The 15,362-nt window shown below is 33.4% G+C and overlaps 2 protein-coding genes across 6 annotated transcripts in view; both read right to left on the reverse strand.

Moving 5' to 3' along the window:
* Nucleotides 1–15,362, reverse strand: part of LOC127814163 (membrane-anchored ubiquitin-fold protein 3-like) — an 81,463-nt gene that overhangs the window by 23,931 nt on the left and 42,170 nt on the right. The gene's annotated exons all lie outside the window — the stretch shown is intronic.
* LOC127814161 (bidirectional sugar transporter SWEET9-like) lies at nucleotides 12,886–14,975 on the reverse strand. The gene is made up of 6 exons (XM_052355452.1): nucleotides 14,846–14,975; nucleotides 14,681–14,717; nucleotides 14,383–14,593; nucleotides 14,059–14,220; nucleotides 13,556–13,675; nucleotides 12,886–13,290 (listed from the first exon to the last, which is right to left on the reverse strand). Exons 1-6 carry the CDS (start codon nucleotides 14,892–14,894, stop codon nucleotides 13,114–13,116), a joined length of 756 nt encoding a protein of 251 aa, XP_052211412.1. The 5' UTR covers nucleotides 14,895–14,975; the 3' UTR covers nucleotides 12,886–13,113.

Consider the following 15,362-nt stretch of genomic DNA (forward strand, 5'->3'; position numbering starts at 1 on the left):
ATGGGTTAGAATTCTGTAATAAAGAGTTTGATGAATATTGTAACTCCCAAGGAATAAATAGGCATAAGACTGTTAGGAACACACCCCAACAAAATGGGGTGGCTGAAAGGATGAATCGAACCCTCCTTGAAAAAGTGAGGTGCCTTTTGTTCACATCTGGTTTGCCTAAATCCTTTTGGGGAAAGGCCTTAGTAATATCTTCACATCTAGTAAATAGAAGTCCTTCAACTGCTCTTAATTTTAAATGCCCTGAAGAAAAATGGACTAGAAGAAAATTAAACTTCAACTACTTAAAAACTTTTGGCTGTGAAGCCTATGCTCACCAGTCAGAAGAAAAATTGGAACCAAGATCCATAAAGTGTGTTTTTATTGGGTATCAGGAAGGAACTAAAGGTTATAAGCTATGGGAAAGACAATCTAAGGGTGTTAAAATTATCATGAGCCGAGATGTTATATTTAATGAAGTAGTCTTCCCTTGCAAATTATCTAAAACTGATGAATCCAATTAACATAGTGACACAGATAATTTCATCAACTCAGGAGGAACCCAAATAAAGGTGGAACACCAAGTTATAGATGACAACCCTCCTAATGTTCCAGTTATACTAGAACCTCAACCTGAAGGTGATCCATCACCTATATCAAACTTAGACCAGACCTCTGATCATGAGGAACAAAATGGTGAAACTGAGATTGAGGTGGAGCATCATAACTCGCCTCAACTACTACAAGAAAAATCAGTTTAAGTGACGGAAAAATCCGTCACTAAAAACATAAAATCTGTCACTAAATTTTTCTATGACGGGTTTAGTGACGGGGTAAAATCCGTCACTAAAGAGGGCGTGACAGAATTTTAGTGACGGGGTGAGTGGTACCCGTCACAGATCTGTGACGGGATAGCAGTTCCGTCACATATTTGTGACGGGGCAGTATTACCCGTCACAGATCTGTGACAGGGCAGTATTACCCGTCACAGATCTGTGACGGGGAAGTTCTGCCCGTCACAAATCTGTGACGGGGGAAGTTCATCTCGTCACAAATCTGTGACGAGGAAATACTTCCCGTCACAGATCTGTGACGGGAAAGTACGACCCGTCACAGATTTGTGACGAAAACTGCCCCGTCACAAATCTGTGACGGGGAACAATCTGTCACAAATCTGTGACGGACAGGACAAGTCGTCACAGATCTGTGACGGGAAGTACTGCCCCGTCACAGATCTGTGACGGGCTCTACCCGTCACAAAAATTCTTAAAATAAAAAAATAAAAACGAATAATCTGTGACGGGTTACTACCCGTCACAGATCTGCGACGGGAGTACCCGTCACAAATATTTTTAAATATAAAAAAATAATATTAAATAAATAATTAATATTTTATAAAATTAATATAAAAAAATTTTGAAAAAAAAATTAAATTAATATTAATATTTTAAATCAATAATATATTTTTAATTTCGAAAAATATATTTTAATTTTTAATTTTTAAATTTATAAAATTAAAATTTATATTTATTAAAATTAATATTTTCTTTTATAAGAATAAAAAAATTTAAAATAACAACAATTTTTTTAAAAATTTAAATAAAATATTAAAAATAACATTAAATAAAATTAATATTACTCACATTCACATTAAAAATAAAAGAAATTTAACATTAAAAAGAAAATTAATATTATTTTAAATCAAAAATATATTTTTATGAAATTAATATATTTTTAATTTCAAAAAATATATTTTAATTTTTAAATTTATATTTATTAAAATTAAAATTAAAATTAAAATTAAAATTAATATTTTCTTATATAAGAATAAAAAAATTGAAAATAACAACAATTTTTTTAAAAATTTAAATAAAATATTAAAAATAACATTAAATAAAATTAATATTACCCACGTTCACATTAAAAATATAACAAATTTAACATTAAAAAGAAAATTAAAATTTAATATTAATATTAAGATTACCCAAGTTTACTTCAATGTTTACAACATTCCACTACAATCAATCGTCATTATTATTAGCATTTTCATCTTCATCATTGTCACTCTCATCTTGATCAGCTACCGAGTCAGATTCACCTGGAACAGTCGACGGTCCAGCATCTGCAGTAGATTGTTTTGTCAATCTACTTATTACTATATTCATTTCTGACTGCCACGCTGTCACTTGTTTTTGCCACTGTCGTAATTGTCGATTCTCAGCCCGGGATTCAAGCAACTCATCAGTTAATTGGGTGACTTTAAGTTTCATTTGTTCAAACTCTAGTGACATGTGTGAAGATGATTGGCTAGAACGATTGGTGGTAGATGGATATAACAAATTAGCTTGGGAGCCCAGCCCGTATATTCGACCCTTTCTATTCCGACCACTAACAGCTTGATAGAAGATGTCGTGTTCATTAACTGTAGGCGATGAGGACTCTCCGGTACTTGCGGATGATGAAGATGTCTCCGTACTCAATCTTTCATAATTTTCCTATAAAATTAAAACATTCATGTAAATGAATTAAAAAATTATTTTAAAATAAAAATTTTAATTTAATTTATAAAACACACTTGTAGCGACGGCCCTAGATCTGTCATCGACCCACACTTCTTCTCCTTGATTATCTTTCCTAGTGTGGGTTCTCCTGAAGAATTCAAACTCATTGGGCTCACGATTCAATTCAGTTGCCTGTATAAGAAATTAATAAATAATATAATAAATAATATAGTAAACTTATAATTTAAATAAATTAAAAAATATATATAACTTAGCATAAGTAATTACCAGCCTTCTTCGAGTCAAGGAGAATGGAATGGACCCGCCAGTGTGGAGCGACCCACCGGTCTCGGAAGCACGATTTTTTTTATTTTGTGTAGCAATTTTTTTGTTGCTTTCTTCTGCCCACTTTGCATCAAGTGCCTTACGTACGTCGGGATCCATCCACATTGCTTCGTTTTCCCCATTTCTAATTCGATGCAAATGGCTCCTAAAACTTCGTCTACCAGACTTATTCCATGTGAGCCATATGCGATCATTCTCCTCGGGTTGCCAGAAATACGTCTTCTACATTAAGTTAAGAAACATATATATATATATAAGAATTTAAATACAAACTTATATTAATAAAGAATTATAAATTAACTTACGTTAAATTCTTCAAGCCACATCCTTCGTATTATTTCTGGCACTTCATCCCAATGAATCCACGGTTCGGTGTATCTTGCCCTCCAAATCTTTCCCAATTTGCTTGGTGGGCCACTCTCAGGGATAAAACTGTCAAACATAAAATATATATATATTTATTTGCAAGTAATTAGTTTAAAATAATAAATACGATACTCACTGATTACACTGTTCATCGCAAGATAAGTATTTTCGACCATCTCCTCGACTGATGCCAACCGGGTCAGTTGGAATGGGCTCAGAGTGTTGTGCAGAAGCAGATGATGAATTGAGTCCTTGCGGTGTCGGCATGAATGTGTATGGGGAATGTCTGTCTGCAATATGAGAAGTTCCCCCAACATATTGGCCACTCGGTGGTACAACATCTGGTGGGTAGAAAGTAGGTGGAACACCATAATAACCCCATGGCAGCATCGTGGTTCCAGGATATGGAAATTGATAAGGCATGGGAGCAAAAGGTTGTGAGGGTGGTGGTGGGGGTGGTGACTGGAGATTGAATTGTGTGGATTGAACAACAGGAGTGGAGTCAAGAGAAGAATATTGCGAACCAGAATTGGCATTTGGAGAAAGTGTGGTCCTATAAGATGTTCTACTTCTACCTCTTCCCTTACCCGAAGATGTTGAATGTTCTGACATCTATTTCGATAATTATATATATATGAAAAAAAAAATTACATTAACATCAAAGTCATCATACTAAAAGTACAGGTACACAAATTATAAATATTCATATTTTAAAAATACAAAGGTTATTAATTAGCATGCACAAAAAAAAAAAAAACCATAAAACTATCAGTCATCTTCTTCTATATATTCATCAATGTCTTCCTGGTCACTATCTCTCTCATCAGATAATATATCTTCCTCGTCTTCTTCTGAAACAAATTCTTCATACATATCATTTTCTTCTTCCTCAATAATATTGGAGACATCAACTTCCTCTACTAGCCCATTATCATCTTGTAAAGTGCCTCCAAGGTCAATGTTTACATCAATTACAGGCCGTTGCAATATTTCATCCTCTTGAAAAGGCTCTTCCATGTTAGCTTCAGGAGCATTTATTGTACCTCGTGCCTTTGTTTTAATTACAACCATCCAACCATTTTTTTCACGACAGTAATCAGGGTAAGGCGCGTAATACACTTGTTCAGCTTGTTGGGCAAATATGAATGGATCATATTTTTTATATCTTCTTAATGATCGAATGTCTACAATTCCATATTTATCATGAATTTTAGTTCCTCGTGGACTTAGATCATACCATTCACATTTGAACAAAATTACTCTTTTTATTGGTAAGCCTGCATATTCTAACTCAAGTATGTCTATAAGTTTTCCATAATAATTCATATGTGAAGCTCCACCTCCTGACGCAGACACGCAAATACCATAATTTTCTGTCGACCTACTCTGACTCCATTCAACAATATGAAATTTGTATCCATTGACGAAATACATTGGCCAATGTTTCACGTTGGGAGTTGGCCCCCACCCTATGCTCTAAATAAGTGGGTCTGCAATAATTTCGCCACTCAAATTCACCTAACCAAATATTTTCATCAATTTATGTATACATAATTAATATTAAATTAAGAAATATCTTAAACTTTACAAACTTACATGATTATGGAACCAAACACAAAAATGCTCCTCGATTTGTTTGTTTAATTCTTCGTCATTGATTACTGGCGATAATTCACGTAACATGTTTGTGTACATGCTGAAACATTAAAATATATATATCAACATAATATGAACAAAATTATTAATATGAAGTCATAAATATATTAATATAATTAATTTTGGGTTCTTACTCAATATAAGATTCAACCTCTGGCGTATTTAGCAAGACATATAACTTTGCTGTTTGGAACTCATTCACATCCAACCATCTTTTTTTCATTGGACCAACTGCACGACCCAGATAATTGAAGATAGAAATTTGTGGATGCGAAGATTCTCCCCATCATCATTTCGAGGGGCTCTCGTTCTCCTTGATTGAATATTTGATTCAAAATAATATGAACCAAATGTGGCTGTCTTCTCAATTAAATATGCCTCACAAATAGATCCTTCTATGCGAGCCTTATTCCGAACTTTTTTCTTTAAAGTATTGAGAAACCTAAATCATTTTAAAGTTATTTTAATTTATGAAAAAGAACATAATAAACTATACAACAAAATCAATAAATTATATGAATATAAAATTTATTACCGTTCAAATGGATACATCCATCTGTATTGGATTGGCCCTCCGACCTTTGTTTCGTAAACCAAATGTATTGGGAGATGTTCCATTGAGTTAAACCATCCAGGCGAAAATACACGCTCTATTTTGCATAGAATGATTGGGATGTTCTGTTCCATAACTTCCAAATGTTCAGTTCTTAACATTGTTGAGCATATTTCTTTGAAAAACTAGCATAATTCAGTTATTGGACTCCAAATTCGATCTGGTAATCCTGAAAATGCCGTTGGAAGTAACCGCTCCATAAGAACATGACAATCATGACTCTTCAAGCCAAACAATTTTCCATTCTTCATATCAACACATCTGCCCAATCTAGATGCATACCCGTCAGGGAGTTTAAGTTCTTTTATCCATTTCAAAATACTTAACTTTTGTTCTCTTGTGAAAGTATATTGAGCTTTAGGTTTCCAATATTTACCCCCACCACGTTCTACTAATTCCAACTCCTTCTGCCTGCAATATTCTTTCAGGTCCATTCTAGCTTTGCTATTATCTTTAGTTTACCTTTCACATCCATGATTGTATTGAAAAGATTATCAAAAATATTCTTCTCGATGTGCATGACATCTAAATTGTGTCGGATAAGATTATCTTTCCAATATGGCAAATCCCAAAAAATACTTTTTTTGTCCAATTGTGTTGCACACCATATCCGATCATAACACAATTTTGTTGTTCTAAAATAGACGGGACATTACATACTCTACCAAATACGTTTTCTCCACTTAAACGAGGAGGTGGACAAGAATTATCAACTTTATTTTTTCGAAATGTAGTTGTATTCCTTCGAAAAGGGTGATCCATTGGCAAAAATTGTCGGTGACAATCAAAATATGATGTTTTCCCACCGTACTTGAGATTAAAAGCTTTTGTGTTTTCCATACAATACGGGCATGCTAATCTACTTGATGTCATCCAACCAGATAACATTCCATATGCAGGAAAATCATTGACAGTCCACAACAGAGCTGCTTTCATCATAAAATTTTGCTTTGTAGATATGTCATAAGTCAACACTCCTTCGTGCCAAAGCAATTTCAATTCATCAATTAAAGGCTGTAAAAATACGTCTATCTTACTTTTGGGATTTGAAGGACCCGGAATAATAACCCTTAAAAACATAAACTCTCTTTTCAAACATAATCCAGGAGGCAAATTATATGGAGTCACAATTATTGGCCAACAAGAGTACGGGCGACCCGATTGACCATATGGAGTGAACCCATCTGCACACAAACCAAGCCTTACATTTCTAAGATCAGCAGAGAAGTCAGAATGTGTCCGATCAAAATATTTCCATGCTTCACCATCAGACGGGTGAGACAATACCCCAAACTCTCTCCGATTTTCATAGTGCCACCTCATGTTCGAAGCAGTAATGGTTGAAGCATAGATTCTTTGCAATCTTGGTATGAGGGACAAATACCACATTCTCTTGAAAGGAATTTCTTTAAATTTTCCTGTGCCACTTCTTGCAGACTTAAAACGAGGATGACTACAAAACTTACAACTCCTCTCAAATTGATCATCCTTATAATATAACATACAACTATTTGGACAACAATCAATCTTCTGACAACTAAGTCCAAGCTCAGAAACCAAATTTTTAGTATGATAAAAGTCATCGGGCACACGATTACCAGTTGGCATTGTATGTTGCATAAACTGCATGATTTCATTATAACAACCTTCAGGCATGTTGTAATCAGATTTAATGCTCAACATCCTAACTGCAGCAGAAAGTTCACTCTCTGCATCACAACCCGGGTATAATGGGGATTGTGCAGCAGATAACATCTCATAAAATGCTTTTGCACTTTCATTAGGTGGTTCCTCAATATTGTACGATTGATGACCACTTTCGCTAAACGCTCCTTGCATTGTAGCAGGCGCATGTGACGGTCCTGCTGCATCCATTACCATTTGCTCATACGGATTAAACTGATCTCTAAAATTATCTTCTCTATAATATTCATTTACAATAACATTTTGAGGCATTATTGGCATTTCTTCCCCATGGTTCGTCCAATAATAATACCCTTTCATAAACCCATGCTTACAAAAATCCCTTTTCACCTCATTAACTGGTTTAAACTTCAAACACTCACATTTCATACAAGGACATTTCAACACTCCTAGCCTTATGAAACTTTCTTGAGAAAATGCAAGTTGAATAAACTCATCAACACCAACATAAAATTCAGGAGTGATCCCACCCCTTCTTGGCATACACCGATTATCAATCCATCGACGATGCAACGGAGCTTTCATTTTCAATTCAAAAAATTGTATAACAGGCACGATTCCTAATAAATATTTTATCCTGAAAACTAACCAAATTATATTTCATCATTTCAGACTGTCATAAGTAATTGATAAATATGAACAAACAATAAATATAATAATAAATAATTTATTGAGATAAATTTTGCATCTTTTTTATAAATTAAGATAATAAATAATTAAGATAAATTTTAATATTTTTACTTAACTCTACATGTTTGAATTGAATTTTTTTTAAATACTTATTTAAATTTATATTTCCTTTAATACTTAAACAATTATTATAATTTTTAATTGTTACATTTTTTATTTTATTTTGATTTCAGTAATTAAGAACAATATGGTTAAAATAATGTATCTAATATATTTTCTAAGTTAGCTATAAATGTCTCACTTTGAAATTTAAAATCCATTAGTGTACTTATTTTATTTTATAACAACAAATTATATTACTCATTAATAGTATTTTATTTTTAATATTGTAATAAATAAATATTTCAATTTAAATATTTATCTAACTTATTCCTCATGTAATTTTTAATTTTTAGTGTTTAATTTAAATAAAAAATTAAATTGTATACCTTTTTAAATTCATTTTAATTTTTAAAATAATTATCTAATTTATTTCGTACATTATTTTAAATATTCTAATTTTACTTTTATTTATTATTTTTAATGTCTATACTTAATCTTATGGCAACAAAATATATGTTTTCATAAATATTGTATTTACTTTTAGTATTTTATTTTTAACGTATTTTATTTAAAATTACAATATTTTAAATTAAAAATCTGTTTTAAATTAAAAACAAAAAAATAAATATTATTAATATAATTACATAACAAAATAACTACAGAAATAATTTATAAACAATTAATAAAATTCACATTTTAATTTCTAAACATTACAAATAATATAAAAAATTAAAATAAAAGCTAAACTAATTTAAATAAAATAATCATTAAACACAACATACATACTAAACACAAAAATAAATTAACTATTAAATAAAACTAACGCAATTTAAACTTTTATTTCCTTTACTACTTAAACAATTATTCAAATTTTGATTTGTTACATTTTTTATTTTATTTTCGTTGAGTTATTAAAAATATTAAGGTTAAATTTATTGTTATAAAAACTAATAATTTTTCATGGTAAAATTTTATTTTGTATTTTTAGTCCTTAATTTTTAAGAAAATATATTCGGTAGTGTATTTTTAGTGTTTACTTTTTTATTTTATTTTATTTTTAATATTGCATTTCTTATATATTTTAATTTAAATATTTATCTAATTAATTTCTCATATTATTTTTCAATTTTAGTGTTTTATTTTAAATAATAATCTTAATCTATACCTTTTTAATTTTAAAAATAATAATCTAATTTATTTCATCAGTTAGTTTTAAAATTTTTAATTAAAATTTTATTTATTATTTTTTATTTTTTATATTTTAAATAGAATTCTTTTATATTTTTAATAGAATTTTTTAAATTTTTTAATGTATACACTTAAATATTTTCTTATGACAATAAAATATATGCTTTCTTAAATAGTAAATTTATTTTTAGTATATAATTTTTTATGTATTTTATTTAAAATTACAATATTTTTCATTAAAAATATATCTAACCTTAAAAATAAAAAAATAAACATTATTTACACATGCACGGATTTGCTAGTCCAATAACATATCAAAATAACTAAATAATTAATTAGTTGTAGTTTAATTATTTAATTTTAGTTATTTACATTTTAATTTTTAAGCATTACAAATAATATAAACAATTAAACTAAAACTAAACTAATTAATATAAAAATAAAATAACTACAACTAAACTAACACAAAAATAAAATAACTACAACTAAACTAACACAAAAATAAAATAACTACAACTAAACTAACATAAAAATAAAATAACTATAACTAAATTAACACAAATAAATTATAATTAAACTAACAGAATATAATTAAAACTAAAACAAAATAAAAAAACATAAAATACTTACTTGAGAGCACCGAAATTAACTGAAGAAGAAGAAGAACCAAGGAATGTGAAGAAGATGAAAATCGGACAGTGAGGGGGGGCGAGACAGTGAGAGAATGGGAGGGGGCGTCTGTGGAGAGTGGGGAAGGGGAAGGAGGGGGGGCGTATGGGAGGGGGGGCGTCTGTGGAGAGTGGGGAAGGGGAAGGAGGGGAGGGGGGTTTTAAAGGTGATATTGCGACGGGACGCGTCAGTCCCGTCGCAGTTCTGCGACGGGACTGAAGCATCCCGTTGCAGTTTTGCGACGGGTCGTCTGTTCCGGTCGCAGTTCTACGACGGGATGTCGGTCCCGTCGCAAAACTGCGATGGGATTGATGTTCCGTCGCAGTTCTGCGACGGGACATCTCTCTCCCGTCGTTGATTTGTGACGGGAGATTATTTTCCGTCACTATTTTGTGACGGGATACACCATCCCGTCACTGATTTGAGACAGAAATAGATATCCCGTCACAAAATTGTGACGATAATCTCTGACCGTCGCTAAACCACTTTAGTGACGGCTTTCCATCACTAAACCCGTCACAAATTTGTGACGGGAGCATCCCCGTCACAAAATCCGTCACTAAAACTGATTTTTCTTGTAGTGAACAAGATCTTGGTAACTATCAACTTACCCGAGATAGAAGCAGGAGGTCTATAAGACCACCGGCTAGGTATGCTTTCTCAGATTTAGTGTTTTGTGCCCTAGTGGCAGGTATTAAAATGAGAAGCAGTGAGCCTTCCTCATATGAAGAGCCTGTCAGCTCAAAGGAAAGTAAAAAATGGCAGCAAGCCATGGACGAAGAAATGGCCTCTTTGATGGCCAACAGAACTTGGGTTCTTGTCCCTCGTCCAGAAAATCAGAAACTGATCCAATGTAAGTGGCTGTTCAAATTGAAGGAAGGTATGTCTTCTAATGACCCTATTAGATATAAAGCAAGACTAGTAGCTAAGGGGTTTACATAAAGGGAAGGGATAGATTATACTGAAATTTTCTCTCCTGTTGTTAAATTTAAGACAATCCGTATGATGCTTGCAGTTGTAGTTCAATTTGATTTAGAACTTGAACAGTTAGATGTTAAAACTGCATTTTTACATGGAGACCTTGATGAACACATTTACATGGTTTAGCCCAATGGTTATGTTGTGTCTGAAAAATCTGATCATGTCTATTTGTTGAAAAAATCTTTGTATGGCTTAAAACAGGCCCCAAGACAATGGTACAAAAAATTTGATAATTTTATTCTAGGGGCTGGTTTTGTTAAAAGTTAATATGACAATTGCTTCTATTTTATACTCACTGATATTCCTATTTATCTACTGCTATATGTAGATGATATGCTACTTATTAGCAAGTCTAAGTCAAAGATTAAGGAGTTAAAATCTATGTTAAATACAGCTTTTGATATGAAAGACTTAGGCCATACTAAGAAAATATTAGGAATGAAAATTGAGAGAAATAGAAGCAACAATAGCCTTAAGATACATCAGCATGATTATTTGGTAAAATCTGTTCATAAATTTGGAATGAAAAACTGTAAATCTATTATGGTCCCATTGGCTGGACACTTTATTCTATCTAAATTACAGTGTTCCACATCCAATTCTGAATTAATAGAAATGGAAAATGTCCCTTATACAAATGTAATTGAAACAATTATGTATTGAATGATAAGTACTAGGCCAAACCTTGCATATTCAATTTCATTACTTAGTCGATATATGTCTAACCCTGGGAAAATTTGTTGGGATGCCTTAAAACATTTGCTTAGGTACATAAATGGTACTGTATGCATTGGTTTAAATTTTAAGAAAAGATTCGATACACTTGATCTTGTTGGGTATGTTGACTCTGATTTTGCAGGGGATAGAGACTCCAGAAAATCCACCACTGCCTACTATTTTACCTTGGGTGGAAACTGCATCAGCTGGAAGTCTCAGTTACAGCCACTTGTAGCTTTGTTCTCTACTGAGGCAGAGTATGTGGCTGTAACAGATGCCTTTAAGGAAGCCATATGGCTCCAAGGTATTCTCAAGAAAATCCACTTGCTTCAAAGCAAAGTGATGGTTTTCTCGGATAGCCAAAGTGCCATCCACCTGTCCAAAAATCCAGTGTATCATGATAGGACCAACATGTGGATGTGAAGTATCATTATGTAAGGGAAATGATAGCCAACGGAACTGTGGACATCTAGAAAGTTTCTTCAGCCAACAATCCCGCTGATATGGGCACCAAGGTATTAACTGCAACTAAATTCAAGCATTGCTTGAATTTGTTGCATATTGACGATGGCTAAATCATTTTAATCATTTAGAGCTGTGAAGGTGAGAATTGTAGCATGCTGCACTTATATTTTTTTGTCTGATTACTTAGTCATTTGATGTTTCAAGGTAGAGTTTGTTATATTTTTTTTGTGAAACTTCAAATGAGGCCCAAAGGCAGGGGGGGCATTTTCAGCAACCGTGGGCTGCTCCTTTTGGGCGCCTACTGGAGGGCAAATCTGCAGCCGCCTTTGGGCCAGCCCAAGCCCTATGGCTTTTGGCTTTTATCACATACCCTGCAACTGTCCCTTTTGCACGATCTCATCCAGGCCGTCTGTGCTGTTTTATTGTGTGCAATCCCAGCCATTCAGTCGCATTATTTATCGCGCCTCGAGATTGATGATTCGGTGGTGAAGACCAAAGAATAGAGGGGTGGCCGAGAGTATTATCATTTTAGGGTTTTCTTTCTCTCTCTCTGTAAATCTTGTACAGTTCGTCTTCCCCTTTGTGTTCTTTGGTTTTGTTTTCGATCGAAGGTAAGCTCTTAATTTGTCAGTGATTCTGAGCATGTTGTATAGAAAACTAGGGTTATTTTTGGGTTTCGATATCATTGTAATCGGATTGAATATATTTAGTGGAGTGAGCTCTTCTCACTGAAGCTCAAGTGGACGTAGCCCTTGTTTGGGGTGAACCACTATAAATTTTTTGTCTCCTATTTCGTTTGTCTTTAATTTCATTAGTACCAATTTTAACTGTGTGTGTGTGGAGATTTGTTATCTCTGTATGTTTGTAACATTGAGCTCTTCATTTGCTCTTTGCTATTGACACACTCATTTGGTGCACAATGATTAGGTAAAGGCATCTAAAACTGCATATCATTGTAAAGAAACGTCTTGATTTGCCATTGGTCCTTCCTAGTCATTTCCTCCAAAAAGTATACTCATTCTTTTCTCCCTTGCTCAGTTTACAAGGCTTTTCTCGGAGAATACGAGTCAAAAGTTTAGGGTCATCAGACTTATATTACTTCAAAATTCATTCATGTCATGTTGGAAGCATTGGTTCCAAAATGAAGATCATGGAAGGTAGTAAATATATAAGTTTTAACTTCGTCTACAGCTAAGGAGTCATTCCTTCTGGCTTGACGTTCTCTTGCATCTCCACTACTTGCAAGTCTATAACGGTCGTTAAATCCTGAAGCTTGGCTTCTGGCACAGCTTCCTTTTTGCTGCCCTTGTAGATGATGTACAGGACCATTTGTGCTATTCCAAACACAAACCCTAGAATATTTGGTGTCTGCTCACACAGAAATAACAAAGAAAAATTCAGTGATATATATCAGTTAGGATATTATATAATGCTTTGCAGACAAACAAGCACAAAATCGATCCCAATTAAAAATAAAAAACTGAAGTTCTTATTTAAAATGGAATGGGTTGATCTGCTGATGGAAAACATCATTTTTAAGTAAATAATTAGATATATAGAAAAGAATATGAAATTAAGAATGATGGTCATCTTGAGATGGGTGGTTATTATTTTGAGGGTTTTGGAAACTTACTGCTATGTAGAAGTCCTTCATCAAAAATCCATAGAAGAACCACATGATAGCAGATAGTGTCAGGCAAAATGACAGCGGAAATGGCATGTACTCTACGCTCTTCGTTTTTATCACTCGTCTCTGCACATAAATAAGAGCATTTGATTATAATTTTTTATTGATTAATTAAACAATGCAGTAAACTTTAATTATGTATTTCATCACTTTGCGCTAAAAAAAAAAATCATATTTTCAGATATTTACGTAAAAGTTCTGATCATGAAACAACATATATATGTTTTCTATTAATGGATGACAACCAACCATAACAGTATGGATGATGGTCTGTTCTATATAACAAACTTCCAGTTCCTCTAAACATCATAAGATGAAACAATTATCATGTTTCATATATAAATCATAACTAGAATTTTTACGAAGAATAATTTAAAATAGTTATAAAGCTGTCATTAATTATAGTAAACAAAAAAAAAATCCATAAATATGGTTCTCTCGTTGGTTACCATAATGCTAAGAGGGGCGGCGAAAACACAGACAGAAAACACAGCGCAAATCCACCCCACAATACTAAGTCGCCGATGGCCTTTAAAGAGCAGGGATGTGGAAAGCAACATGATACCAAATGCTCCTACGTTGAACAAGAGAAGCAGCTTCGTTGTGTATATCTGAAATTAAAAGTTACCCACAAAATGAGAAGTTAATTAATGAAAAAAGGAATGTACGAAAAGGCCCAGTAATTAATTCAATATTTAAAGTTTTGATAGTTTTTGTTTTTTGGGTATATATATATATATATAAAGAGAGAGAGAGAGAGGATAGGTACGTACCTTGGCCTCCTTTGTAGCGTAGATCATGAAGAGGAAGAGATAAAAGGATTCAATGGCGCAGCCAATGCCGTTGATGGTGATAATCATAAGCCCATTGGTCTTGAGAAAGCCATAGTAGAGAAGCAGCAAGGCGCTGAACAGGGCTACAGAGTATGGCAGTGATTGGAACCCTTCTGTCGATTTCTTCTTGTAGATCTTGTAGAAGGTTGGCCTGCCACCCATATATGTACATATATGATTAACATTGCATGAGATAAAGAGAGAGAGAGAGAGAGAGAGAGAGAGAGAGAGAGCTTACACTGGGGCCAAGAACACCAAAAATGACAGAATGTTCCCTGCAAGAAAAGGAAGAAACCAAGTTTCAGAGAAAAGGAGAAGAAGCTGCGGTTATTATGCGGGGTGAGAGAGAGAGAGAGAGAGAGAGGGAAATGAATTAATGAATATTGAAGGAAGGAATTGAAACCTAGAATGCCAAAGAAGCTGGCCAAGTGAGCAGCGGTGAGGATTGCCATTCTTGCTGGAAGCTCTTTGTTGTGAAGAGAAAGGTGGTGGCAACCTCTTTCACAATTGCTTGCTGCTGTTGAGCGTTGAGATATGAGAGCAAGATCTTGCCAAAAACTCTTCGCATTTCCCGCATTTATATAAGCACCCACCAACCAACCAAAGGTACTATACGGAGAGAGAGAGAGAGAGAGAGAGAGAGGGGGGGTGGTTGGAGAGGTGGCTCGCCCCTCCGCCCGCCCGGCCCTTTTTTGACATTCGGCTTCAATTGAGCTGTAATTACAAAAAAAAAAAATACAGTTGAGTTGAGTTGATTAGCAGACACTATTGCCTACTTCTTCTAGGGTTGGCGAACGTCATTGTATTGAAATTGATTTTTCATTTTGCCCCCCCATAATTCTCTATTTATAAATCTTTCATTTTCATTTTTTTTAAAATTAGTATGTAAACATAAATATCAACCCATGGTCCTGTCTTTA

Source organism: Diospyros lotus, chromosome 12 (assembly GCF_014633365.1).
Source record: "Diospyros lotus cultivar Yz01 chromosome 12, ASM1463336v1, whole genome shotgun sequence".
Taxonomy (NCBI): Eukaryota; Viridiplantae; Streptophyta; class Magnoliopsida; order Ericales; family Ebenaceae; genus Diospyros; species Diospyros lotus.

Excerpts from the sequence above, each read along its gene's own strand:
- LOC127814161 (XM_052355452.1), bottom strand. The coding sequence starts at position 14,894 with ATGGCAATCCTCACCGCTGCTCACTTGGCCAGCTTCTTTGGCATTCTA. Across the intron at positions 14,594-14,680 it reads TTGGTGTTCTTGGCCCCAGT|GCCAACCTTCTACAAGATCT; the intron begins GTAAGCTCTCTC and ends TATGGGTGGCAG. Across the intron at positions 14,221-14,382 it reads ACGCTACAAAGGAGGCCAAG|ATATACACAACGAAGCTGCT; the intron begins GTACGTACCTAT and ends TTTTAATTTCAG.